This window comes from Phalangium opilio, unplaced genomic scaffold, assembly GCF_054372755.1.
Source record: "Phalangium opilio isolate 3A_F unplaced genomic scaffold, DU_Popi_V2 ptg000042l_1, whole genome shotgun sequence".
NCBI lineage: Eukaryota > Metazoa > Arthropoda > Arachnida > Opiliones > Phalangiidae > Phalangium > Phalangium opilio.
In genome coordinates this window covers 6,757,085-6,784,300 of record NW_028324166.1, presented here as the reverse complement: position 1 = coordinate 6,784,300, position 27,216 = coordinate 6,757,085, and the positions used below count along the sequence as shown (strand labels likewise).

Genomic DNA, 27,216 nt, shown 5'->3' with positions numbered 1-27,216 from the left:
GGCATTAGTTTAAACTAAACCACAGCCGACACTTGCTATAAATGTAACAAGAAAATTGCGCTTATGTGTCTTGTAGCTGGGAAAAAAGGAGTTCATCGTAACATTTTAGGCACTAATTACTTAGCTTCAATGCAATTGGACAAGCAAAGTGGGAAATCAAACGTTAATAGTTACACCTTGTGCCTCTCTAGAATGTATCGTTCGTAGGTGTTTTGCACCTGCGCAAATGTAACAAAGTGGTATGTTGCCCTGTACTACTATACTGTAAAATTAAGCCACTGACTTTTACAAATGTCTCATTCCCCCAATTCTTCACTCATGGTGCATCAGACTATTCCACAATCACACCCGTAACTTCATCTTGTGACATGAAGTGAAGATTAAGGAAATACCCTTATGAATAAAACTCGTTTAATATCACTCGAGGCCACCAGAAGTCGCTATAAAACTTTCCTCTTGTAGTTACCATAAACTGGAATTGTACATCACACCTTGACAACGAATTTCAAGAATCTTCTCTCCCTACTAGGCCTACAGTCCGTTTTAGCCCTTTTAAGTAAACACAGATCTCGCATCCTTAGATCGAGTATTTATATGCACCAAAACGAGGATATTTAAATGAAGTTTACTAGGTTCTATAAACACTGCCATTGAAAACGAGACGAAATGGACTTGCCCAACTATAGAAGACTAGTTCAAAGAGAAAAAAAGAAGACTTGCCCAACTATAGAAGACTAGTTCAAAGAGAAAAAAAGAAGACTTGCAAAGGGGAAAAAATGGACTAATCGAGTAGTGTTACTACCCTTACGAGGACTCGCGAGTACCCGCAAATTTCTCGGAAAGCACGTTGCGATACCAGTACTCGAGTTATCTTAGCCTTTGTAAGAGCGCCTGCATTGCCCTGCAATGACAAATGACAACGCAGCCACGGACTGTGGAATGTAATGCGTTATCACGCATGCCAAATAAAGCTATATGAGTCTTTGCCTGCGGTGTGTACTGACATAGCCTACTAGATCATGCGCTGCTAAACGGGAGTCCAAGTCCTAGTACTCAGACAGGGGACAAACTACTGCAGGATATCACACTAAATGGATGTTTTTTTTAAATTTAAATTTGGCCCATACTGTGACACTGTCCCTCATTTAGTTTTCTTTCGAAAGAATTATGGGAATAAATTCACACTTGTTGTCTTTTAAAACATTGAAATGACAAAAGGCAAACTTAATTAAAACTTTATTTCATAATTTTAGGTTTTAGTTTTGTTTTTCTGGGCTTTCCTTTTTCTTTTCATTTTCTCTCTTCTTTCTCTAAATGGAATTGGTTTGCTTTTCACAGCTTCCTTGTACTTTTTCTTACTCTTACTAAAATTAAAATTGACATTAATTTAAAAATAAGATTAAAAAACTAAGCCCATTGAAAACAACTTCATACGTTTGGAATTCAGCATCAGCCAAGAGTTCTTCTACTATAGTTCTCTTCCTTTGTTTCTTGGGAACTCTAGAGTGATAGAAATCTGCCGGAGATTCTATAATCGTTCCAACTTGAAAATATTTTGGTAAAGTCGTTCTATCATTCTTTTTGTAGAAACGTTTAGTGTCCAGCGATTGACGCATCTGTAGAATGGTTAAGTCATTTTTTCTTTCTTCCGTCATTTCAGTCGCTGGCAAATTAAACCAATTGGGGCCTTTCGTTCTATCCTTTTCTTTTTTCCAGTTTCTCTTCTGTTGTCCTTTTGTTTCCTCGTACGGAGGAATGGCGTCAAGTTTTTCAAATCCCGGTTTAAACACGCTTTTCTTTAGTAGCTAAAGGAATGCAAAAAATACTAGTTAGATTATACAATAAGTTAATGCAAAAAATACTAATTAGATTAATAAGTTAATGCAAAAAATACTAATTAGATTATACAATAAGTTAATGCAAAAAATACTAATTAGATTATACTATAAGTTAATGCAAAAATACTAATTAATTAGATTATACAATAAGTTAATGCAAAAATACTAATTAGATTATACAATAAATTAATGCAAAAAATACTAATTAGATTATACAATAAGTTAATGCAAAAATACTAATTAGATTATACTATAAGTTAATGCAAAAATTACTAATTAGATTATACTATAAGTTAATGCAAAAATTACTAATTAGATTATACAGTAAGTTAATGCAAAAATACTAATTAGATTAATTAGTTAATGCAAAAAATACTAATTAGATTATACAATAAGTTAATGCAAAAAATACTAATTAGATTATACAATAAATTAATGCAAAAAATACTAATTAGATTATACAATAAGTTAATGCAAAAAATACTAATTAGATTATACAATAAGTTAATGCAAAAAATACTAATTAGATTATACAATAAGTTAATGCAAAAAATACTAATTAGATTATACAATAAGTTAATGCGAAAAATACTAATTAGATTATACAATAAGTTAATGCAAAAAATACTAATTAGATTAATTAGTTAATGCAAAAAATACTAATTAGATTAATTAGTTAATGCAAAAAATAATAATTAGATTATACAATAAGTTAATGCAAAATTTATTAAAAATTAATATACTTCATCTTCTTTGCCGCCAATTGTTAGCTGCTTCAAGTTTTGTTTTACTAATTGCGGATCTTTTTCAGGTTCTACTGTGATATATGATTTTTCACTGCTTTGAAGTTTCAATTCAGATGACAGTTCATTCTTTTTAGGTTTTCTAAAAGATTGATCTCTTCTATAAACATTATAGTACTAAGATAGGAATTGAAGTTACAAAGTTAAGGAATACTTTTTCTTCTTTGTTTTTATTTCAGGCTCCGTTACTTGTAACAGTTTTGGGTCTGTAGTATTATCTTCCGACGCTGGTTTTTTGTCGATAACAAACATAGGTAGGGAGTCCCCAAGTTCTTCCTCATGTTCAGAATTATTCTCCTCATCTATGATTATATATAAAAACAAAAATAGGCATGTGAAAAAAATTTAATTAAGCATTCTTAGCATCTAAATATTGCATGTAAGTGGACAAAGCATGAAATATTATACATAAAGGGACACACACTCTCTCTCTCTCTCCACTCCCCCCCCCCGCAGTTGAACTAAGCGCCCCTTTAAAACACTCATTCTATCATATCAATAAACTAAGCCTTGGTTAAAATTTGAAAAAATGTGAATAACTTTTGAAAACGTGACATTAAAATCATGAAAAACTTTGTCAGAATTACCTGAAGAGCTGCTGATTTCATTTAAATTTAAATTTTTATACTTTAAATACTGACTATCTAAGTCAAAAACCATTTTCACAGGCGATAAACATAACACAGCCAAACGTACAGAACACGGACACGGTACGTCGGCACACGCTGCAGCAGCGTTGCCAGATAAAAATTACCAAATTATCGTAAAAAAGACAAAAAATTATCGGTTTTCAACGAATATTATCGTACGCTCTGAGCGCCTCCAAAATGGCGGTAAAAACTAAAACCAATGCGGGTGTACTCAGTACACTGTACTGATTCACTAATATCAGTACAAGGTTACGGAAGGAGATAGATAAATAACGTCTCCTAGCGTTTCTCACATCCAGCCTTTGGCCTTAAGTGTATTATTACTATGGGATGAACATGTATCATTGCCTCCTATTTCGCCTTTTTCTACACCTAGCGAGACTTTCGTGCCCAGATTACTGAGATTAGTTCAATTTCCCGCTAAATTCGAAATTATAGTACATGTACAATTAATTCTCCCGGACCCAAAGCAAAAAAAAAAAAAAAAATAAAAAAAAAAAAAAAATAATAAAAAAAAAAAAAAACCGTACGCCTAAGCCGAATTATCGGATTTAGCGTACTATATAGTACAGCGTCAAAATTATAGTAGCTTCGAATAAACTCCTAAAATTATCGCATTGTACTGTAATTATCGTACGTCTGGCAACGCTGCGGCCGCGTCAAAACCCCTTTTAGAGGGTTTTACCTAGGCCCATGCGTGTGGCGAAGCGAGAATATTTTTTTAACTAATTTAGTTCGCCGTGTTTTCCCGCTTGGGGGCGCTTATATTACCGTAAAATAAACAAAGTTCAACCCCGTGACCCTGTCGACTGCTTAAGTATTTGGGCCAAGGTCGCGGATTGTAAGTATATGGTTTTATTCAATGAGATAGAATATATATATTCTATTACTATATATTCTATTTTATTACTCTTACTGAATTATTTTAATTGAAATAATTTAACATCTAATTTTATTTAAAGAATCATGGTTTCATACAATTTAATCTAACCTAATGATTCAATAAAAAGTGAATAGACCCAAAAACATTTACGTTAATTTTAGGATGAAACTTTTCTCTATCAAAAAATTTTATGAGTGACCCCTAAAATATCAACGATAATTTAAGGAAGACCCCTGTCACAACGGTAATGTGAGCGCCATCTCGTACTCATATATGGTGAAAATATTTTCCTTAACAAACTGGATATTTCCCCACATAAAATTTGACATGCATGGGCCTAGTTCATTTCGGAGGCTCCGGTTCTACAAATATTTTAGAAAGAACAAGGTCATCATTTTAGGTCAGCATTTAGCGCCATCTATGAATTCTATCAAAAAAGTGATTAACAGATTGGCGTGATTTTCAAAGTTTTGGAATGGAATGTGCTGATGTTTTGTATTTTCATGAAATACTAATTACAATAGCCCTAACTTATTTGGAAACTAAAATAATGTGAAGGCAAATTCAATAATTAGTAATAAAAGTTTAAAAATTTTATTTTAAAATATGATTACAAAAATTTTTTAAAATACATTAGACAAAAATTATTAGTAAATAACATGAAGAACAACAGAACCACTTCTGACATCTCTCATTCTACCACAATGTCGCATAATCATTAAGCAACTTCTGACAGAATTGTCAATTTTTACGTTTGAAAATTGCTTCAAGTCATCATCAGTACAAAAATTAAGCCCTATTATGAAAAAGCTGACATTGTTAAATATATACAATAAATAAATGAAGAGCCTTGCTTTAAATTTTTTACCGTAAACTTCATCACACATTTGGGACTTGAAAAGGCGAACGTTCTTCATCGAGGCATCGCTGAGTTGGCTTCTTGGTGTTTTTAATAACTTGTATTTTGCAGTGATGGTTTTATTGAATTCATTTATAAAGTGGTTGACCTTTTCAAGGGTTAAACGACCTTTCATGTAACTATGAAGAATAAAATAAATTCATTGGTTTCAGCTTTTTTTAGTTATACGATTAAAAATTGTGAAATATATTACCGTGGAACTGTCACAAACTCTTCCATTGACAAATTTGGTACTATGGCTTCAACTTGGTTGGCTTTTTGGGGAATGCTTGCGGAAGCTTCTGCAGGAGTTTCCTCGGTTTTAATGACTACCTGAGGAGTTGGTTGAGGCAACGGAGATTTTTGCAGGATCTCTTTAAGTCTTATATTTGACTGGGCAATGACTTCTCTGGAACACTAATGTAATAATATTATATATTATATATATTATATAATATTATATATATTATACAATATTATATATTATATATATTATACAATATTATATATTATATATATTATACAATATTATATATTATATATATTATATATAATATATTAATATATAATACCAGGTACAAATGAAACTTTACCAGGAAAAAGAAACTGTCATACCTGGATGCTGGTTAGCGCGTCTCTATCGCTTTTATGGGCCATTTTGCATTTTTCAAACCAAAGTTCTAGTTCTGAAAAGTTGTCATTCATCTCATCGATGTCCGATTTTGGAATGTCATTAGCTTTGATCGATTTTTGAATTTTCTCGTAAGCTCGGCTTAGCACTCCAAATTTTTCATGAAGTATCTCCATTTGTTCTTTCTCCATAATTACGACAATTAGTTTAATAAATTTCTTATTTAACAAAACCTAACTGAAACTGACAGTACGGTGGTACAAAACAACAACAATAAAACCCCTTTATTAATACGCCGCCTATATATAGGGACATGAGGGTGGCGCCAAAAATTGAAAATGCTGTCTGCTTATATTTTTTAAATGACGTTTGGAGTCACGGACGGTTGGATTGGAGAAACGGACCGTTCCAGGGTGGGAAATAAGGATTTTTTTGAAACTGGACATTGGACCAGCAACCCCCCCCCCCTGGCCTGGAATAAATAAACTAGTCCATGACCATTGACCAGGAAGCGTCGTCTGCTAAAATTAAGAAGTGGATAATTAAAATAGTTGAGATAATGCCTGGACTCTGGTTACCCTTGAATTTTATTAGTGGTCAAGTGGACCACTGACCCCCCTCCGATTTAATTTTTAAACTGGTCCAGACAATTTTTAAACTGGTCATTTGCCCTGTGCCACCGCCTTATTTCCCACGCTGGACCGTTCCCTATTTTCGATCACCATGGAGTAATATTTTAGGAGGGCGATCGTGAACGTGAACCCACAAAATGTGTTTCCGTAACATTATTATTTTTGAAGTAAAGTAAGAGATTTGTCCTTCACAAGAAAAATGATCACTTCTCGTTAAAAGCATCAAAGTTACGGAATAAAACATGGATTTTCATACGAAATAAATAATTATAGATATAATAACATATTTATCTTGGAAAAAAGCTAAGCAAAATTAAGGGAAGAAAACGAGCAAATTCATATCAAACAAAATATAATCCATTATATTTTTTTTTGACAAATGTTTATTTCTCATCTCACTATAAACAATAACAAAACGACGCGCTCTACGAACGAAAATTTGGCATTTCATGGAGGTCAATAGTCCTTCCATCTTGCTGACACGGCGGTGGGTACAAGCTTTCGGACGGCCGCGGCTGCAGCCATTGAGTTGTTCTGAGCTCAATGTTTCTCAGCAGTCTGGGAAATAACACACTTTCTTTGGCCCAAAACCCAAAACCAGTTTATTATTTCGGACATAGGGGGTCACTGGTCCCAAGGACTAGTTTAAAAAATTTCCTTATTTCCCAGACTGTTTCTCAGCCTGCTTTCCTATACAGGGCCGGAAATAAACACAGAACACTGGACATTGTGCCAAATGTTTTTAAAATGTCCCATAACGGTTATATAAACTAAGGGGGTCACCAATACATTTCCTGAAGTTTTGATAGCTTGGCTATGAAAAATTGAAGATGCGACCATGGACTATTTTTGCACACTCCTGTGGACAATGTCCTATTAATTCTCCAGTCAAACGGGGGGGGGGACTACAGTCCGACAAGAAATGTTTCTTATATCCGGCCCTGTTCCATATCAGACTTGATCGTCTGCTACAAGGAAAGATGGCGGAAACCGGCGAGGGTTCGATTTCTTCAAAAACTTCCGATACTTCAAATAAGGAGGAAGAAATGTCTACGAAAGAAGCAAACGAACTAAAGGAAAAAGCCAATGTTCACTTCAAAAGTATGTAATCTTTAATTTCTATTTAGTTTATAATATGGAAGTATTAAATTTTTGATAAAGTTTCGTAAGCCTTTGCTAAGGCAATAAACCATTTCCAATTTTCCTTCTAAAAAAGGGGGATAGGCATATTAGGCAACCCTCAGTAACGTGACATACAATGTGGTTGATTAATTGCCGTCTCGGCTCACTCTCACGATCCAAAAAGCCAACAGCGCAGGCGCCACGAAGTCGTTTTACCCCCATGCCTTTCCCTCTTGAGTGGTATATTGAGTATTTGGTAGAGAGGGAAGTAGACTGCATGTATCCCCTGCTTTGGAAGGGATTTTGCAACAGGGGATATGATATTATTCACCACCGTTTTGGGGGATATCACTGAATGGTGTGATGATGCAATGTAGAGGACGAAAATTCCTGCAGTCTACTAGGCACCAAGTAGCCACACATGTTATAAACCCAAAATCCTCAAGGGTTGTTGGGAAATGCTAGAGAGTACAAACATTATTTCCCTTATTTCCCTAGTGACCTTTCAGACTCTGAATATAATTGAAAACTTAATTAATTAGAACTAAGTTTGACCAATGAGATATGTGTTGTAGATGCAACCTATCAGCATTGAAGGGGCAGAAGTTACTTTGTAGTTGAGTTATTGAACTTGGTGCTATAGAGCTATTTCAGAGGGGGTAATGACCACGTCACCCATGCTATTTGCCCATAGAGAAAACCCTCACAAAATGTCCGCCCTACACTCAAAGGCAGGCCCAATTTTCGTAGCAGACGAAATTTTTCCCCCACTGAAATAGCTCTATAGAGAGCTTTTGGTTGGGCTAGGAGTTAAGATTTGTGAGATAATTTACCCAGCAATATTGGAGGGTTGAATGCAGAAGGAAAGCTGAAATCCACCAATATGGCTGCCAGAATTAAGACTTAGGAGACATTCTCAGCAAACACCTAACTCGGTAGGATTTTACCAACCAACACTGGTTTCTGAAAACCAAGGCGAATAGAGCTATCTCAGTTGTGACGTCAGTGCCTAGGTAAATTGTCACTGGTTTAGCTTTGGCAGTGGGCGGCCATGTTTGGTTCTATGGGCAAATAGCATGGGTGATGTCACACTAAAACTTCTGAGATGGCTCTATTCGAAAAAATAAAAAAGTGAAACAATTCAAGTTGGCCAATATTTTTTGGAAAATTTCAAAAAATTCAAGAAAGCTCCAATTTTATTAAGTATTTAAAAGTATACTATATTTGGAAAAAGGCATAGTGTTATAAACAACATTATTTGGAAAAGACGTAATACTATTTCGGAATAAGTAAATGTAAGCAATAAACATTAATATTATGGAAAAGGAAATTTTTGATAGTTGCAATTATTTCTTTCCCAAATAATTTGGACTTCTTCAAATTATTTTTCAATGCTAGGAATATTTTTCAGTAGGGCTTTAAAATTCCATAGCTATATTTCCGTAGCGATACCTTAAATTTTTAAGCCTCTTCTCCACTTATTTTTTTAAGATTGAGTGCAGAACGCGTTATGTCTCATTATCTGTCAGTGTGTCAATTTCAAAATTTTCAAAAAATTCACCAACTTACAAATTTTTTTCCCCAAACTCCCCTATTCAGTGAAATAAATAAAGCTTTTAGTGGCACATTCATTCCCTTAAGCAACAATTACCTTTCTACCTCTCCGAGTGACGATGTCGTCACGGAGAGGTATTACACTGGACGTGTTTGTCTGTGTGTCTGTAAGCGTGTTAGCAGTTGGCAAATCGGAGCAAACGTGTTTGCAGAAAGCAATTTTTGGCTTCTACTCCCATCGTTAGTGTTGAGAAGTACGCGGTGATTGGCTAGGGTTACGAGAAACGTCTAGCCTCCCAATGGCAGGCTTCCACCAAAGGATCACGCTATTGCGAGCTTTCTTATCTCGGAGAGGTTTATTTTGGTTTACCAACTTGTTTTACTTGGAAGTCCAATTTAATTTAGAGGGTTTTTTTATATAAAATTTAGTATCTATGGTCAGTAGCCCTATCTTGGAACACTTTCTGAAACATTTTGGAAAGTCAAATATTTCAGGACCAAATAAGTTACTTATGTGAACAAGCACACCTTTACAAAAAGTTTGAACTATTGCTGATCGATTTGACCCATTTTCAGACTTCTACGACGCATACTTTTCCAGCACAATGAGTTTTAGAAAAGGTCAATTTCAGGCCTAAATTGGAACAGTTAGTCTTAAAATGGAGCACCGTCTTCCTAAATTGGAGCACCCCTGCCTAATTATAAACACCCAAATATAAACCCGAAAAATCTTGAGTTTGTGTAGCCAATAGGCCTTTCCTATAATGGGGGTAGTAAAACTGTACCAGTCCAGAAAGAACATATAATTTTGTTTAAAAAAGGACTAGCACTGTTTCACTATTTTGTGTTCCTTAAACTTTGTAGTCTGGCAGCTCTGTTGCCAAGAGTTTTTGGTTACTTTGCTTTGGTCATGGTGACGACTAAGGCCTAGGCTGCCAGTGTTTTTTTTCCTAACCTCGGGCTCATGCGCGAAAATACCGAAGTGTGTACCTTATTCTAATGTTAGGAAAGGATTTAAAATATCCATGGTGGCATAACTAGTTAAATATCAACAACAGTTAAAAAAACCAAGGCCTAACTTTTAGGGTGGTCTGCTAAACCGATAAGGTACAATTCGTTCAGTTATATTAATCGGTTACATAGATAAGACGCACTGTCCGCGTTCAATGTCTGGCAGACCTGCTATAGGAAGAGTACAAGTTTCCAATTTTTGGCGGAAAACGTGGGGGATGGAAATATGGCGGATAAATGGAAAGGCCTATTATATGCCTAGAGTCAGTCTAGCAAACCATTATTGCTTTTTTAAGTCTTTTAAATCTTCAATGATTTTGGTTTCATTAGCGGGTCTGTTCTAGGCTTTAATTTCAGTTTAAAAATATCAAAACAATAAGTATTGATTTATAACTATGTTGAAAATGGAAACATACAGATAATTTAACCTCAAAATTGGTTATTTTGATGTTCTTTAAAGGGAATGAGAAGCTGCGTTTGAAAAACCTCTGATTTTTATAACAAAAGATAGAATAAATTTCTGTGAATTCAAAAATATCAAGCTTTTAATTCTCCCTCCGATTTCTGCTTATTGCCTTGGCAATATGCATTTGAAAATGCTCCGTATGAAATTATTCGAAATCCACTTTTTATGAAAGGCTAAAACGTTTCCCCGTAAGCTGACGTCACAGATATATTTTTCACGTCAGATGGTGCCACTCTCTCCGCTATCAGACCCAGAGTTTAGACTGGCGAGAAGCTCGAGACGCCTATAGGATTCCCGCGCTTTTTCCCCCTCACGTCATAGTGATGTCATCAAACGGGCGAACAAGCTCGACAAGACAAAATTATTGATGCATATCGAAAGTGATTTTTTCGTGATTTTTCAATGGATTTTAAAAATAGAAACTATGGTTCAATGATATTAAAAACTTGATATTTTGAAAGTGTAGAGACTTGAAAGTGTAACATAAATACCACTTTCGTGCTAAAATATGATATGAAATTGTAAACTCGCATTCCCTTTAATAAAACCCCAAAATTATTATAACAGTTAATTTTCTTTTCCAGATCAAGAATTTGATAAAGCTATTGAGCTATACAGTAAGGCCATTGAACTTAACCCCAATGTTGCAGTCTACTATGGGAACAGAAGTTTTGCCTACTTGAAAACGGAATGCTTTGGTTACGCTTTAAGTGATGCTTCAAAGGCGATAGAACTGGATCGAACGTATATTAAAGTAAGATCTGTTCAAACAGGAGCTGCGTTATAACAGCTTCATATAACATCCATCACATTGTACTCTACTTTATACAGGGTTATTATCGAAGAGCCGCATCTCACATGTCTTTAGGAAAGTTCAAAATGGCTCTGAAGGATTTTGAAGCTGTAAAGTATAACCGTTTGCTATAGTCACTTTGCTTAAGGCTGGTTTTCACAGACCGAAGTCGCGTAATTTTTTGGAAAAATGAAACTTGTAATATGAAAGAGCAAGAGCTCCATTGTGGAGATCAAGGCTTACCTTCATGTTGAAAATGCACTATTTTGTTTTACTTTATTGTCTTAGTAAAAAACTTTTGAGCTTTATTAAGCCGACGAACTTCTTCAATAAATTCTTCAGGACAATAGATTTTTAAAAATTTAACTCGACAACTAAACGCCTTCACTTATAATAATAGCGGCAGAAAAACCACGCCTCTGACGTCACGCATTCGTCGCTTCTTATTGGACATGCATAGCTTTTCGAAAATATTGGCCGAAAAATAGAAAACCAATAATGCGCTTGCCACCTAGAATAAGCGAAAACATGCGGAGAGTTACTTCTGAATAAAACGGCCCAGCACGCAAATTTTCCAACTTTATGGGCCAGTGAAAACCAGCCTTTATGCTTTATTTAGCTTGTGTGTTCCTCTATGTTAAAGCCGTTCCAACATAGAGACCTAGCTTTTTGCGTATGCTAGCTGATAACCAAAGCTGGAACAGAATATATATCGAATAAGCTGCTGTCGGGATAGGTTGTTGCTTATCCTCTAAGTGTAAAAAAAATTTCCTCACACGCGTCCTTTACTCATGAAATCGCGTGCACTGCCTATTCACGTGCATCCGACGGTCCCACTAAATAACTAACTAACTTTGTATCAGCGCATAACTTCTTTTGATATTATACAAAACCACACGGTGGTAAAAAATAGCTCTGAATGTCTGAAATATTTAAATAAGTAAGAACATTGGTCTGACGCTCACCAAAACATCTTTAGCGTACCTTAATATTTAACGTTCACCTTGGGTTTGACCCTGACCCTAGCCAATTAAGTAGCCTCGGAGCTCGGGATCGCGTCTGCTCTCATATTTAAGGAGAAATTGACTGTATTTTTAAAGCAACAGGCGGCTCCATTATCACCCCTAGAATTCCGGCTAACCTGGCCATAAATTTATCTTACCAAAGGCAGGAACCCCTCAGACCTAGTGCATTAGGTCTTAGTGGCTCCTGCCTTTGGCTTAACTAGCCTTTACCAAGCTTAGCCACTGTGCAGTAGAAAAGCCATCTTTAAGGAGCACCAACGAAGCCGCCTTTTGCTTTAAGTGATAAGTACAAAACAAGACGCTTAATCTATCAGTTAGTTCACTAGTTTGCCTGTAGCAAACGTGCAGTACATGGTATACAGAGCGCGATCTCAAAGTGGCCCCGCTCAGCCTCTAAGCATTAAAATTGTATCTCCGAAGCTCTAGCCCATAAAGTTTATACGAGGGTTGGCTCAAGCTCGCTCTAACGCAGGCTTGGCTCAAGGCTCATCTAGTTTTGAAACGTTCACTGAGCTCAGGATCAATTACTTAAAAAACCTTGAATTTAAAAATAATTTTGGAGCATCTTGCTCAGTTAGCGCTCGGGTTCACTGAACCTCGTTTGCTGCAGAGGTGTTTTATTGATTTTTTGTGGTTAAAACAACTAGTGATTTTAGTTGCAATCCATGACTCTTATTTACGTTCTACATTATTTGTAGTCTGATGTGTAAACTAATTAACTGATGTAGGTGACGAAGGCCAGGCCGAATGACAAAGATGCAAAAGCGAAGTTTCAAGAATGTAGCAAAATTATCCACAAGATTGCCTTCGCGAAAGCTATTGCTGTAGAAGACAAGAAAACTGTGGCTGCAACCATTAATCTGGAGAGCATTAGTAAGCTTTTTTTGATTTAAGCTTGCCCTAGCTGGAGTAACGTTATGGACCTTTGTGTTTCTTTGGTTTTAAATAGCTATTGAGGAAGATTACTCGGGACCAAAGCTTGAAGATGGCAAGGTAACGGAAAAGTTCATGGCGGACCTGGAAAATACTTTTAGGGAGGGCAAGAAATTGCATCGCAAATTCGCTTATAAAGTGAGTCTTACGTAATATTTCGATCCAAACATAATTTCCCCAAAATAAGCCAGCAAGACGATTTTTGAAAGTTCTCCAAAGATGGCGCTGGCGGTCACTCAAATAAACATTGTTTTTTTGAAACTGTGAAGAAACCACAAGTTTTTGTAAATCAATTGCAAATTTGCTTGAGGTTTTTGACGGACTTTGTCATTAGTCATAACGACTGAAGACCAATTCCGTGAACAATCTCAAGCAAATTGCAGTTGATTTACAAGAACTTCAATTACAAATTAGCCTTATTCCTGATCAGCGCCACCTACCCATAGCGGCGACTTTGAGAACTACTGTAATCGGCAAGCCAACCAGATGTTGCTAAAATCTGGTGACGTCATTTTTGGTAAGACCCCGAGAGTGCCCGTCAGTGACGTCACCAGATTTTTAGCGACATCTGATTGGCTTGCCGATTACAGTAGTTCGCAAAGTCGCCGCTATGGGTAGGTGGCGCTGATCAGGAATAAGGCTAATTGGCTTGAGAATTTCAAGGAATTTGTGTTTCTTTATTAACTAACTAATTAGTGATAAATTCCATGAACTTTTCTTTTAGAGTGAAGTTCAATCTTGAACGCAATACTTATTAAGGTGTACTGCACCAAATATAGGTTAAATATTTTTATTACAGATTTTACTGGACATTAAAGAGCACTTCCAAAGTTTACCCACCCTAGTTCATATTACCGTACCAAAGGTAAGTTGCGTTTATTCTAATTTTGTAAGGTAAGGGAGTCAGAACAATATGCGCGTTCAATCTGAAGAACAAATTCCAATTGAAACACTGTTAATTTTCTGATGACCAACTATTAATTTACTATTTGTCTCAGGACCAGAAATTTACTGTCTGTGGTGATATTCACGGCCAGTATTATGACTTGCTCAATATTTTCAAGCTCAATGGGCTACCTTCTACAACAAATCCATATGTATCCTTTTTAATTTCAAGTGCCAGCAGACACTAGCTTCTAAAGTAAACTCAATTTCGGGGGTTTCAATCTATAGGGATTGTAGCGTTCTAGCATATAATTACGACCAGAAGTTGATGACTTCTTATCCTGGGAAGTATTGGACACTAAGGCATTATATAGTATCCATCCCTGTTGGTCAAAATTGCTTATGGCAATCGTAAAAGAGGGTCGAAAGTTTCCTCCACACTAGGAAAACTATATAATCTACTGATAAAAATCCCACGCCGAGAGGCTGTGCCACTCAAACTGTGGGGCGTGTTCAAAACTTCTTCAGCGCCAATCGTTGAAAATCCGTCTGGTTAGAACTCTAAGAAAATTCATTACAATCCGTGGGCCTAGGACCTCACACTAGTTTGACCGGAATTTCTCGCAAACTCTATTAACAGCTGTTCTTGTCACCGTTTCTGATTCGTTACCTCAAACCACAGGACACGCCTTAAAGTTTCGTTACTTGCCCGCTGCTGGCGCGCAAATCAACCTGCCAACTCAAAATGAGGGAAATGCCATAGGTGGCGCGGTGATCGGACCTAATAAGAAGTTGGCTAACAGAGATGGTTCCGGATATGGTTAGAGTCCAATACTTCTCAGGATAAGAAGTCATCAACTTCTGTTACGACTAGCATAAATTTTTGGTAGTATGAATCATAAGTTCATAAGATATGTTTCATAAGTTTTTCACTTGTTACCAAGAGCTTGTCATGAAGTGACATAGGTGAAACGTCTTAAGCAAGTAGTCCACTAAGCCTTGCGAAACCGTATCGTTAACGTAACGTCACGTATCCAAATACGAACGAGAACGCCATCTGATAACGCTTCTTAAACGATGCTTTTGGACTTAGGTAATGAGCGCCCTCTTTCGGGTGATTTACGAACTTAAAACGGTAACGATACGGTTTCGCAAGGCTAAGTGGACTACTTGCTTTAGATTCAGGATAAAGCGACTCCTGGTGAGGCGCTGCTGTCTAAGGCTTAGTACAGACTAAATAGGTCTAACATGAAGATGGACTGCAAAACCACGTGTATTCAATTCTCGCTTGTCGTTCTCGAACTAGCTCGAGCTGTAAGTCTCTAGCATTATGAAGTATAGGTAGTATCATAGTTATGGAACATATCTTATGAACTTATGTTGAATCTATACAACAGTGAATATGCTATACTCCTTCTAACCTGTCTATTTGATTTGGGTGTGGGCCAAGGAGCCTATGACGCGTTTCGCGTAGTTCAAAGAGCCAATCGTAATAGAGGAGAAAGGCGCCTATTGAGCATTAAGGCTCCCGGTGGTAGAAGCCCTTGAGAGCAGGGGCCAGCAGCGCCCACCCGATGGTATTTTGTATAGACATTTTTTAACGCGCTTTGTTTCAAAAATGCGACAAGTTTGATAAGAAAAATCTCATAACATCATATACAAAGCGTAATGTAATATTGTCAGGGATCGCGACAGCCAAAACCAATTGTTAAAAGCAATTTTACAATTGTAACTTTAGCAAGATTGTGTAGCATTGACGCGCGCTCTAAGTGCAGAAACAACAAACGTTGGAAATTGTCGCTTTCTTGAAAGGTTTTTGACTTGCAACGCTTAGGATATAGAATTTTTTTCTATTTTATTCGAAAAAGCAATGGTATCATTATTAAGTACTTTTCTTTAACTTGTGTTGTCAGCTTTTTAATGGAGATTTTGTGGACAGAGGCTCCTTTTCTGTCGAATGTATTTTTACTCTTTTTGGTTACAAATTACTCTACCCCAATCACTTTTACATGTCTAGGGGTAAGTATTCGTTCGCCTTCTGACTGATATATTATATATATTACCCTTGATAAGTATTAACGCAGTAAGTACTTGCTTTCTTTATTAGGCAATCATGAAAGTCAAACAATGAATCAAATGTATGGATTTGAAGGAGAAGTCAAGCACAAATATCCTTTACAACTTTAACAATTTAATCTTTATTTTATTGGTAGATTCTTGGGGATAATGGGCGCCGCTGAGCTGCGAAATTATTCGTGGTTTTGTTTAGTATCTCTATAAGCATAAATTCTTGAAAGTATTGCTTTGATCAACAACTTATACAGTTGTAAGCTCATAACTTCCATATAACTTCACAGCAAATGCCTCCCCTAGCTTACAGTGAACAGCACGTTATGCGGAATTTTCGAGTCCTTTCCGCTGTAAAACAAAAATCCACTTATAGGTGTCGCCTCTTTCCTGAGAGCTAGTGTTAAAAAATATTCTTTTAAAGTGAATTTTGTTTGGATATAGTTAGGGTGACTTCAATTGCCTTTAAAAAATTCCACCTGTAATCTCATCACGTCTTCAGTGTAGAACAGGAAACGATGTTTACCCCCATGTGTATTATAAAAGGTGGATTTCGGAAAATTTTCATCGCCACTTTGCTAGGTTTTAAATTGCTTTCGTCTGTTGCCAGCACGCACAAACCTACGTTACACAGAGACTATGTTTGTGCGTGCTGACAACCGAAGCTGGAACAGAGTATATATTGAATAACCTTCCGTCGTAGTTTCCTATCCTATAGCTTGAAAACAAATTTCCTCATGCGCATTCTTAATCCATGCCCAGTGGATGAAATCTTGCTAGACAAAAACACGCTTCATGGGAACTAGGCTTAAGTCCCTAGAGCGTTTTAAATTAGAATACAGTTGGATTGTAGTGGCAAGATCCTATAGATTGAAATCAAATTTCCTCACGCGCATTCTTAATCCATGTCCAGTGGATGAAATCTTGCTAGACAAAAACACGCATCATGGGAACTAGGCTTAAGTCCCTCGAGCATTCTAAATTAGAATTCTGTTGGATTGTAATGCCAAGATCACTGCTTTTTGTTTCTCCCATTATTCCCGGATAACTCGCGTATTGCCTTGTATTGTCTCAGTGGGAAACATGAGCTAATGAAAACTCGAGATGGTTATTCATGCTTTCTCCGGTCTTAGATGGGTTGCTAATTTCATAAATTCATTCTTCAAGTTTATCTGCTTCAGGTTTTTATTACCGAATTATGTAAAGGAATAGACATTTATGAAACACTCGAGTTTAATAAGCGAAAGAGGAACAAATCATTTTCGGTTTCCTTAACCTAATATTTCAAGTATTCAACGCAAATGGCTGAACTTTTCACTGAATTATTTAATTATCTTCCTCTGGCTCACTGCATTAATAACAAAATTCTTGTAAGTATAACATTTAATACACTTCGTTCACGGTTTCCGGTTAGCATCCAGGAGTGATTTACAAACTGTGCTCCATTACTTGCTTATGACGTAAAATAGAGCCCTGATCGGGTCGGGCTAAACCGGGCTTTTACTAATTTTATCGGGCCGGGTTGGGCCGGGCTTTAACAAATTTTATCGGGCCGGGTTGGGTCGGGCTTGTTAAATTTTTGAAATTAAGGGCCTGGGCCGGGCTTTCGTTTATTTTGCGAAATTCGTTCCGGGCCGGACTTAGTTCTCCTTTAAGTCAAAATTCAAATGAAAGGTAATATAAATTAACATAAGGTTCTAAGAACGAATGTGACATTGTGACAAACTATTACTAAAAGAAATAAATAACACACGACGCTAAAGCAAATGAATTCAATTCATTCATAATCTATATCTATATAAATCAAAGTCCTGACAGACTGACTGATAGTCAACGCCCAGCCCAAACCGCTTGCCCTAGAAGGCTGAAAATTTGCAGGAACGTTACTCATAAGTAGTAGGCGCGTACTAAGAAAGATTTTTCCAATCCGCCGCCATCTTAATAAATGGCGCCCAGAAATGTAAAAAAATCTTCTCTATGCAACAAAGTCCGCGCGTTTCAACATATTTCATAAATATTTAGTACATTGGTTTTCTTTAGCCTATAGACGGGCTGAATGGCCTTTTCAGTTCGATTTGTTGCCATCTTTTTAAATGGCGGCCAAAAACGAAAAAACCCTTCTTTATGGAAAAAAGTCCGCGTGAAAAGTAATAAAAAATGTCCCGACGGGCTGACGGGCAACGCCGAGTGCCTTCGTTCCTAGAGTGCTACAAAAATATTAGCATCTAACATAATCTAAGCGTTTGACAAAACTTCAACGCTGTGCTCAGAGCTTCAATAATACTTAGGCTAACCAATAATTTCGAAATGATGAATTTCAGGTGATGCATGGCGGATTATTTTCACGAGACGATGTAACGTTAGAAGATATATCAAAAACTGATAGAGTTAAACAACCTCCTGAAGAAGGTAACTTAAAAGCCTTGATATTTATATTTTGAACAGGAATACGATTCGAATGACAAACCTCTATTAGAATCTTAAAGATTCTCTATAGATCGAAAAGCCCAATAACAATAACTTGATCTGTTAATTAATGTTCGATTTATTTCCAAATGAACCTGTAATTCGTGAAAGCAGGGATAAGAGAGTTGAGATGGATTGGAAATGATGATGGGCGACCTGCGGCACCGTATCTCTCCCAATGTACCTCGCGCACGCCCCTACCTTTCGGTAGGCGATTGCCAAGTGCTGCCGCGTAGCGCCGTTTTATTTATATGAGAACTAGCTTCTATTTTTAAGATAGAGGGAGCGTCCTTTACAATTTCCTCCGGTACGACCCTACCTAACCGCTGAGGATGCTGGGAGGACTACGGTGCCGTAGGTGGGGGTACACAGGCAACGCTATAGGTATGGGCGTTTCCACTCCATTCCTCTCTCCTTCAAGGTGAAAGTAGCGAGTCTCGGCTATGGTTTAGTTTAAACATATGCCACTAGATGCTCCCATAATCGAGGGGTGGAGTTGACTGGCCCTCTAAGCTTAACAAAGGCCAGTTTTAGCTCCGCCCTAGAGTCCTGATTGGCTCCTGCCTTTGGCAAGTTGAAATTTGTGTGTAGAAGATCAGCCTGAATGTTAGGGACACCACTGGATCGGTCATTTGCTTTTAGATCCTTAATATCTGAAATATTTATTTGAACGAAGTAGTTTGTTTTAAAGGGACTGTAAAGAGGGCATCGGCGGGTGGATAAAAATTATTTGAAATACGTCACAGACATCACGTGATGCCAAGATACAAAGACTCCTCATGGAGTGGAACTGTACATCTAGTCTTTGTTTTTCGCAAGATTGCAGCGCCAATTCCATGAAGTGGTAGTTTTCGAAATGAAACGAACTAAGCTTCTTTGAACCACGCCTCTCCTTGGTCACGTGCCTCTGACGTATTTCAAATAATTTTTACCCACCCGCCGATGCCCTCTTTACAGTCCCTTTAATACTGAGTGGTTTTTATAGTAAGGTGATAAAACCTAATAAATGAATCAGATTTCATTTCGAAATATTCACGATTTCATATTCTGTTACGTAATTCGATTTATCCGTTCAAAACAGTAAAAGTTTTAGAATAATTTGATATTAATTCAAAAATCCTTTCAGGCTAAAATCGAGAATTTATTTCATTTTTATTCGGCATTGATTTAGGTATCATGTGTGAACTTCTGTGGTCTGACCCTCAACCTCAAATGGGTAGATCCCCTAGCAAAAGAGGAGTTGGAATCCAATTTGGACCCGATGTTACAAAGAAATTTTTGACGTTAAATAAATTAGAATATATCATTCGAAGCCACGAAGTTAAAGCGGAAGGTTATGAAATTGGACACGGTGGAAAATGTATAACAGTCTTCTCGGCTCCTAACTACTGGTAAACTTAAAAAAATTATTTATAACAGAGTTTTACTATCAATAACTTTTTATTTCAGGTAAGTTAAATTTAAAAGTAATTAAATTTAAATCTCTTGATTAAAATAGGATCTAAATACTTATGGAACATATATCTTATAAAGTTATGGTGTAGTTAATGGTTATCGCGCCTAGTTGAAGTTAGCGTTAGCGTTTTGGTTTACTGAGCATTTGTATCTTTAAAGGGAATGAGAAGCTTCGTTTGAAAAAGCTCTGATTTATATAACAAAAGATAGAATTAATTTCTGTGAATTCAAAAATATCAAGCTTTTAATTCTCCCTCCGATTTCTGCTGCTTATTTGGCCGCAATATGCATTTGAAAATGCTTCGTATGAAATTATTCGAAATGCACTTTTTATGAAAGGCTAAAACGTTTTCCCGTAGGCTGACGTCACAGATATATTTTTCACGAGAGATGGTGCCACTCTCTCCGCTATCAGACCCAGAGTTTAGCCTGGCGAGAACAAGGATGATAGGGGGTGGATACGAATTCTGAGAGAAATACGCGCCGTAACTTCGGACGCGATTGGGTCTGGTGGGACGCTAAAAATGGGGGAGGAATACGCGGGACGAAAGGCTGGTGGGCTACCTCAGAACTAGACCCTATTTAGCGCCATCGTGTTGGCCAAATTTTGCATGCATATTGCCAAAGTTATTTTAAACTTTTTTCTCATAAATAAAATTTGCAATTGAAACATTAAATTTTATATAGAGTTAATATTTAATAATTACTGTATCGAAATTGTTGCTAAAATAATAGTGCACGTAGATGACGCTGCAATAGGGAAACGCCGGTAGGGATTTACTTGAACGCGCTGGGCGTCTGCTAGAATTCTTTCTTCCGCTTTCAAGGGGGATTGAAAGGATTATAAGATCAAATATTTCATTAAATAATGTTTTTAGCTTCTAACTATGGTGTAAAATGATTATTTTTATGCACGAAAGAAGAAAAGATTTAAAAATCAATGTAAGTTTTTTCAAACATAGTAAAATCATGTTTGGTTTCATTACTATGCGTTAGTAGTTAAATTCCATTTTTTCATCAAATGACTAATCTTTTCAATCGTCCTTGAAATAGGAAGTAACAACTCTAGCGCGTTCAAATAAATCCCTACAGGCGTTTCCCTATTGCAGCGTCATCTACGTGCACTATTATTTTAGCAACAATTTCGATACAGTAATTATTAAATATTAACTCTATATAAAATTTAATGTTTCAATTGCAAATTTATTTATGAGAAAAAAGTTTAAAATAACTTTGGCAATATGCATGCAAAATTTGGCCAACACGATGGCGCTAAATAGGGTCTAGTTCTGAGGTAGCCCACCAGCCTTTCGTCCCGCGTATTCCTCCCCCATTTTTAGCGTCCCACCAGACCCAATCGCGTCCGAAGTTACGGCGCGTATTTCTCTCAGAATTCGTATCCACCCCCTATCATCCTTGGCGAGAAACTCGAGACGCGTATAGAATTCCCGCGCTTTTTTCCCTGACGTCATAGTGATGTCACGAAACGGGCGAACAAGCTCGACAAGACAAAATTATTGATATATCGAAACTGAGTTTTCGTGATTTTTCAATTGGTTTTAAAAATAGAAACTTTGGTTCAATCAATCATATTAAAAACTTGATATTTTGAAAGTAGAGACTCGAAAGTGTAACATAATACCACTTTCGTGCTAAAATATGGTATGAAATTGCAAATTCGCATTCAATATAAATCTTTCTGAAAATATTTTTCATTAGTGACACAATGGGTAACAAAGGAGCCTTCATAAATTTCAAAGGAAATGATCCAACACCGAAGTTTGTCACATACTCTGCCGTGGTAAGCTGACAAATTAAAGGATTCTTAAGCTTAATTTTTTTGAATGTTAACCATGTTGTTTTCGTTGTAGCCTCATCCAAACGTGAAACCAATGGCATATGCAAGCAGTTTGCTAGCTTTCATGTGATGCTAGTACGCTGCAGTTTAGATATTTTTTGATTCCGAAAGAAGATTAGCGCAATGAAATAATATAACCCAAAGCGAAGATCGTCATTTCGTGCAGCATTTGAATTTCTTATTTAAGAACCAATGGCTGAAAACATGTGCGGCCTGTGCGCGTTTTAATCAAGTCCATTAGAAAATTAAGCAATATATATATGAAAGACGATGAATCTGAGCTTTGTATAGTGTTTAAATAATTTTTTACGTTATAATAAAGGCCATGTTTTTGTTTTCATAAAATGTCACTAAATTAAGGCAAGCATATTTGCCAGATCATACACACTATAATCAAGAAGTGATATCTAGTTTACAAGGGAGAAGGTATAAATTCGCCACTTTTCCAGCTTTATCTCCAGTCCAAACGTATAGTAGGTCCGGAGTTAATCCCCACCTCTAAATTACAACCAGAATCTCATTGGTTCTTTAAAACTCACGTCAGCGCGACGCGAATGTCGAAAATTACGTATTTTCCGACTGAGGAGAGGCGAAATAGCCCCGGCCTCCTTTTATGTTCCCCCTTGTATTTTTAAAGGGGGACTGGGACTATGGCGCGCGAATACTAAGGCATCTTATACCTTCTCTCTAATAAACTAGATATCACTTCTTGCTATAATCCAAGGAGCTTATAGGAAAACCTATTTTTCGTTTAACATTACAGGCTGGTGTCACTTCAGATCTACACGGACCTATCTTGGTGGGGTGGCATAGCGGTTAGCGCTTTCGCCTGGAAGCAAGAGGATCCCGGGTTCGATCCCGGACTGTGGCACCGGGTGAAAATCTGGGAACAAATCCTTCTGCGTAGAGTTTGCAAGTTCTCTCCCCGCTTGTTAAAGGAGTTTTCCTCCGCGGTCTAACCCGGTTTCTCCTTTCTATCAAAACTTGCAGAGGTTAACGGTAATAGTTAGTATAGGGCGCTGTAGGTTAGCGGTGGCATAGGGGCTAGCCACCACCCCTCTATGCATTGTAAAGGAACCCACCTGTAAGTAAGTCACAGGCTTAGTGCGGAAATCCCTTCATAGACAAAGCCTAGATTATCTTCTCGGCTGTGGTTTAGTTCAAACAAACGCTATTAGACTCTCCTATAGTCGAGGGGAGGAGTTAACTGACCCGCTAAGTTGGGCAAAGGCTAGTTTTAGCTCCGCCTTCCTGGACGAGTTCTGATTGGCTCCTGCCTTTGTCAAGGAAAAATTGGTGTGTAGATTGTAGAAGATTACTTAGCCTGTTAGTGTTGCCACACTAGATGACATTTGCTTTCAGTTTTTCAATTAGGTTGATATTTTTTATAATAATAACAGGTTTTGGACTACTGTTTAATATGATTTAGAGTTGACAAAATGTGTTAAAGACATTTTCCAACTTTTTTGTTGCTCTTTTATACCTGAATCCATTCTGCCTAGAACGATTCGTTTTCAACAATTACGAAACATGGGAGAAAAAGCCTTGACAGTTCCTGGAATTTCGAAAAACGTAGGACCAAATGTTACATAGACAGTATTACACACCGGAAATGTGATATTAGAAAGTCTATAAAATTTATTTGCAAATTTTGCATCAATTATAATAATTTGCAAGAAAGACGGATGATTGGCAGTACATTGCGGCTTTGCAAGTTTGTTCTAAGATGATAGACCGCAACACTTAGGAAAAAGTCATCGTAACATTTAAGGTAGAAACACCATGATGGCTATTGCTGAAATGGCTGTTATTTTTAAATCTTTGGTAGAGCAAAATAAAACCCCATGTATTTTGTCTAATATTAATCTGTCTATGCAGTTATGGGAGTTAAAACTATTTGCGTCATAGAAAACGATGTACACGTCATACGGTTTAAATTTTTTACCACTTCTACAGTCTTGAAAATCGAATGTATATAATTAAATGATAACGAATTTGTCTGTTTATTTAATTTAACTCGAGTTAGTTAATCTTATCGTTACAAGAAGCTGAGCACCTTTGTTAGTCACCACCATCCAACTCTTTCATTGTGTAACTAAAAACACAAACTAATTAATTGTCGTAGATAAGTGCAGAGCAAGCATCAACCAAGATTAAAACATTCTCATCCCCAAAAGACTTAACTCTTAACTCTTAACTGAAAACCACAATGATAAGACTGAAAACTCAATTTCCTGTAACTATACTAACTTCACATTTATTCAAATTTCGTATCGAGACAAAAAACACGATGAAAATTTTATTAACGTTTTATTGTGCTGTTACCGTACTCGCGTTCAACTTTTTCAGTTTTGTTAAACCTTGTCAACTAAAAATACAGTCAAATTGCACGTGTGGTCCAGGTTCCAGGTTTCACTTTGTTCGTCAAATGATCCCTGTATGCTCGAAACCAAATGAAGTATCATCTTTTCGTTATAAAGATCAACTAAAAAATTTGAGACTTTCCCTCAATGAAGTCAAACATGAGAAATCACTTGAATTGGTTGGTTACCGTCTTAGAAAACCATTGCCTTCGAACTTGTTCCAAGAACTCAATTTGACAAACTTGAGGTTGAAGAATATGGTGATATTAAATGCAACTCAAAATCTAACTGGATTGGAGAACCTCGTGAGCCTAGAGATTGAGGACAGCAGAATAAAATTGTAAGAAAACATTACGTTTGTATTTTGTTAATCGCGGCTAGTTGTGCAATAAAAGATATGTTAGTTGGGAGTGTCAATAATTACAATAAACTCAAATTTGTAAGGGTTGAAACAGGTTGAATGATCAGATAAGTAGCTAAAACGTCACACAACTCAGAAAAATATTTGTGATGAAACAGTAGTTGATTTTCGAAGTTTTGACGGACCGAAATCCTATGGTTGCTGTATGACATGCCTTATTGACACCTGGCCCAAGTGTCGCGAACTTACCATAGCACTCGCCCAAATAGGAGGGCATTTGAAAGATCGGAAGTTTCGGGTTTTAATGAAAAATAATTTGAGATTTAAAGAGTTCTACTATCTCGCGCCACAATTTATCACATTGTCCGCAATTTTCATCAAATCTCGCGTTATATTTCGTTCGACGGGAATTTTGATAACAAAAAGGCAGGGCGTTATGCTTTTGGTCGGCGGTGCTAGTTTCAAATTATCTATAAAATCTCAAACTAATTTGAATTTTAAAATCACTGGATGTTTCACTATGCTGATTGGTCTTATAATTAGTAGAAAAATCTATAAAAATTGCTTGATTTCCCTTTTTACCTTCCCATTTAAAGAACACTTTCATCATTTTATGGGGTTTTTGGTTTAAATCAATCGCACGTGTAGTTAGTTGTCAATTTGGAAAGTGGATATTTCTTATGAAAAACGTTTTTTTTAAGAAAGTGCTTGTTATATTGTAAAACCATAAGTTTATAATATATGTTCCATAAGAATGACACTACCTATAATTCGTAATGCCAGAGACTTAATGAGACTATTAGAGCTAGTTTGAGAACGACGCGATCGAGAATTGATTGACTACACTCGGATAATTTTGCAGTCCATCTTCCCATTTTAGTCTGTTCTAAGCCAGGCATCGCTTTACGAGAATCTATGACGTTTCACCTTCGTCACTACTCACTTCATAAGAAGCTCCCAGTAACCAGTGACAAAGTCATAAATTTATGGAACATATCTTATGAACTTATGGTAAAATTTGGTGAGACTACAAGTTTATAAACTTATGGTAAAAAGGACGTTTCTGCAAGATAGTGCTAATAAGTTTGTAAAACTCAACAGTCAATATTTTCATATGGTTAAATACGCTGTCTTTCTTTAACAGGGTGAAAGAACGAAACAGCTCATTATTTCCAAATATAAAGAATATCTATATTTCCAACTCCAATGTTAGATTTTCAATCGGAGTTGATAGACGTTTATTTCATCCGTCTCAAAAACCTAGATTTATAGCCCTCGAATATTGCCGTTTCCAATCATTTCGAGTGGCTTTAAAAAACCTTCAAGATCTTGAATGGTTAAGTTTGAAAGGAAATAAACTAAAACGTCTTCCATCTAATCTCTTAGACAGAGCAGCACCAAAACTATGGTATATCGACTTGAGGTTAGTAAATTACCCTTATCTATTATGACGTATTTTAACGTAATGCCATAAGCTTATGATCTACTATTGCCATTCTTCTTTAATTACTCCATCCTGGTTATACCTTTTACCAGAAGTTGGATAAGGGACTAGAAGTAAAGAGCCTCTAGCATTGGTAATAGATCCTGGCACTAGTGAACAAATTTGAGGATTTTATGCCGCTTCCATCGCGCCTACACTAGAGAGAAAAAAATTGGTCGAGTTCCAAAAAACATTTCCTATCCCCTTCCCCTCAACCTAAAGCCGCGGAACACGGACGCGGGTGCTTGAATCTAGTTCGGCTGTCTACCGCCGCGAGCGTCGCACGTTTTGGAGGGAAAATTCAGAAACCGCTACCAGAGGGCCAACCGTTGGTGTGTTATCAAGAATATTCACTTTCGCCAAGTGAAGAATTTGGTTACCTCGATACTTCTAGTCCCTCATCCTACTTCTGCTTTTGCTTCTTTCGTTAAATACACTCTTTATTTTTTCAGTCATAATGAGCTTGTGGAAACTTGTTCCTTTGTAAATGCTACGAACTTGAGGGAACTCAATTTGAGCCACAACCAACTTTTTACCTTAGCATGTACCTTTCTTAAGCCGGTCGTGACAAATCTTCAGGAGTTGCGACTCGAAAGTATTGTATTATGTTCAAATGTCTGCATAATAATTCGAGCCCTTAATTACTTAATTTTATTTTAACAGATAATAAATTTAATTTGGACATTCAAGGTGAAAATCTGTGCTGGTTGATCGAGTTGAAATTGAGCGGTAAAATATCGTTAACCAAACCAATGTTTTGGTCCTCAGCTACTTTAGAAATTGGTCTAATGAAAAAACCCATTGCTAGCTTTTCGGATACTAAACTTAAAAATGCTTGCGAAGTTAAAAATTCGAAAAATATATGTTCAGATGAGGGGTCCTTCATTCCATGATTTCATAAAAGATTTCGAAATCCGCATTAAGACTTCGTGATTTCTTCTTTCATTTCGAATTTTGACTAAAATATTTCTCGATTTCCTCTTTCATTTCGTGATTCAAAAATCTTGTGATTTTGAAATATTTCGAGATTTCCTCTTTC

At 36.6% G+C, this 27,216-nt stretch overlaps 4 protein-coding genes across 4 annotated transcripts; 2 read left to right on the top strand and 2 right to left on the bottom strand.

The window, feature by feature from the left end:
• Nucleotides 1-1,218: 1,218 nt before the first annotated feature.
• On the bottom strand, nucleotides 1,219-3,387 carry LOC149678745 (uncharacterized). Its single transcript, XM_089836689.1, has 5 exons — nucleotides 3,229-3,387; nucleotides 2,796-2,943; nucleotides 2,582-2,723; nucleotides 1,435-1,805; nucleotides 1,219-1,364 (listed from the first exon to the last, which is right to left on the bottom strand). Exons 1-5 carry the CDS (start codon nucleotides 3,299-3,301, stop codon nucleotides 1,250-1,252), a joined length of 849 nt encoding a protein of 282 aa, XP_089692815.1. The 5' UTR covers nucleotides 3,302-3,387; the 3' UTR covers nucleotides 1,219-1,249.
• Nucleotides 3,388-4,745: 1,358 nt separating this feature from the next.
• LOC149678744 (SKA complex subunit 1-like) lies at nucleotides 4,746-6,071 on the bottom strand. Its single transcript, XM_089836688.1, has 4 exons — nucleotides 5,688-6,071; nucleotides 5,287-5,489; nucleotides 5,043-5,212; nucleotides 4,746-4,970 (listed from the first exon to the last, which is right to left on the bottom strand). The coding sequence occupies exons 1-4, from the start codon at nucleotides 5,892-5,894 to the stop codon at nucleotides 4,822-4,824; spliced, it is 729 nt and encodes a 242-aa protein (XP_089692814.1). The 5' UTR covers nucleotides 5,895-6,071; the 3' UTR covers nucleotides 4,746-4,821.
• A 1,205-nt stretch (nucleotides 6,072-7,276) lies between these two features.
• PpD3 (protein phosphatase D3) lies at nucleotides 7,277-22,315 on the top strand. The gene is made up of 14 exons (XM_089836687.1): nucleotides 7,277-7,436; nucleotides 11,073-11,242; nucleotides 11,320-11,391; nucleotides 13,035-13,179; nucleotides 13,256-13,377; nucleotides 14,039-14,104; nucleotides 14,238-14,336; nucleotides 16,038-16,143; nucleotides 16,232-16,292; nucleotides 17,480-17,561; nucleotides 18,513-18,600; nucleotides 19,829-20,048; nucleotides 21,832-21,913; nucleotides 21,984-22,315. The coding sequence occupies exons 1-14, from the start codon at nucleotides 7,316-7,318 to the stop codon at nucleotides 22,038-22,040; spliced, it is 1,491 nt and encodes a 496-aa protein (XP_089692813.1). The 5' UTR covers nucleotides 7,277-7,315; the 3' UTR covers nucleotides 22,041-22,315.
• Nucleotides 22,316-25,702: 3,387 nt separating this feature from the next.
• Nucleotides 25,703-27,216, top strand: LOC149678742 (uncharacterized). The gene is made up of 4 exons (XM_089835930.1): nucleotides 25,703-25,715; nucleotides 25,796-26,117; nucleotides 26,630-26,772; nucleotides 26,841-27,216. Exons 1-4 carry the CDS (start codon nucleotides 25,703-25,705, stop codon nucleotides 27,068-27,070), a joined length of 708 nt encoding a protein of 235 aa, XP_089692056.1. The 3' UTR covers nucleotides 27,071-27,216.

Excerpts from the sequence above, each read along its gene's own strand:
- LOC149678745 (XM_089836689.1), bottom strand. The coding sequence starts at position 3,301 with ATGGTTTTTGACTTAGATAGTCAGTATTTAAAGTATAAAAATTTAAAT. Across the intron at positions 2,724-2,795 it reads ATAAAAACAAAGAAGAAAAA|AAAACCTAAAAAGAATGAAC; the intron begins GTATTCCTTAAC and ends TCAATCTTTTAG. Across the intron at positions 1,806-2,581 it reads TTGGCGGCAAAGAAGATGAA|CTACTAAAGAAAAGCGTGTT; the intron begins GTATATTAATTT and ends GCATTCCTTTAG.
- LOC149678744 (XM_089836688.1), bottom strand. The coding sequence starts at position 5,894 with ATGGAGAAAGAACAAATGGAGATACTTCATGAAAAATTTGGAGTGCTA. Across the intron at positions 5,490-5,687 it reads ACGCGCTAACCAGCATCCAG|TGTTCCAGAGAAGTCATTGC; the intron begins GTATGACAGTTT and ends TTATTACATTAG. Across the intron at positions 5,213-5,286 it reads GAGTTTGTGACAGTTCCACG|TTACATGAAAGGTCGTTTAA; the intron begins GTAATATATTTC and ends TATTCTTCATAG.
- PpD3 (XM_089836687.1), top strand. The coding sequence starts at position 7,316 with ATGGCGGAAACCGGCGAGGGTTCGATTTCTTCAAAAACTTCCGATACT. Across the intron at positions 14,105-14,237 it reads TTCATATTACCGTACCAAAG|GACCAGAAATTTACTGTCTG; the intron begins GTAAGTTGCGTT and ends TATTTGTCTCAG. Across the intron at positions 16,144-16,231 it reads TCACTTTTACATGTCTAGGG|GCAATCATGAAAGTCAAACA; the intron begins GTAAGTATTCGT and ends TTTCTTTATTAG.
- LOC149678742 (XM_089835930.1), top strand. Across the intron at positions 26,118-26,629 it reads CTATGGTATATCGACTTGAG|TCATAATGAGCTTGTGGAAA; the intron begins GTTAGTAAATTA and ends TTATTTTTTCAG. Across the intron at positions 26,773-26,840 it reads TCAGGAGTTGCGACTCGAAA|ATAATAAATTTAATTTGGAC; the intron begins GTATTGTATTAT and ends TTATTTTAACAG.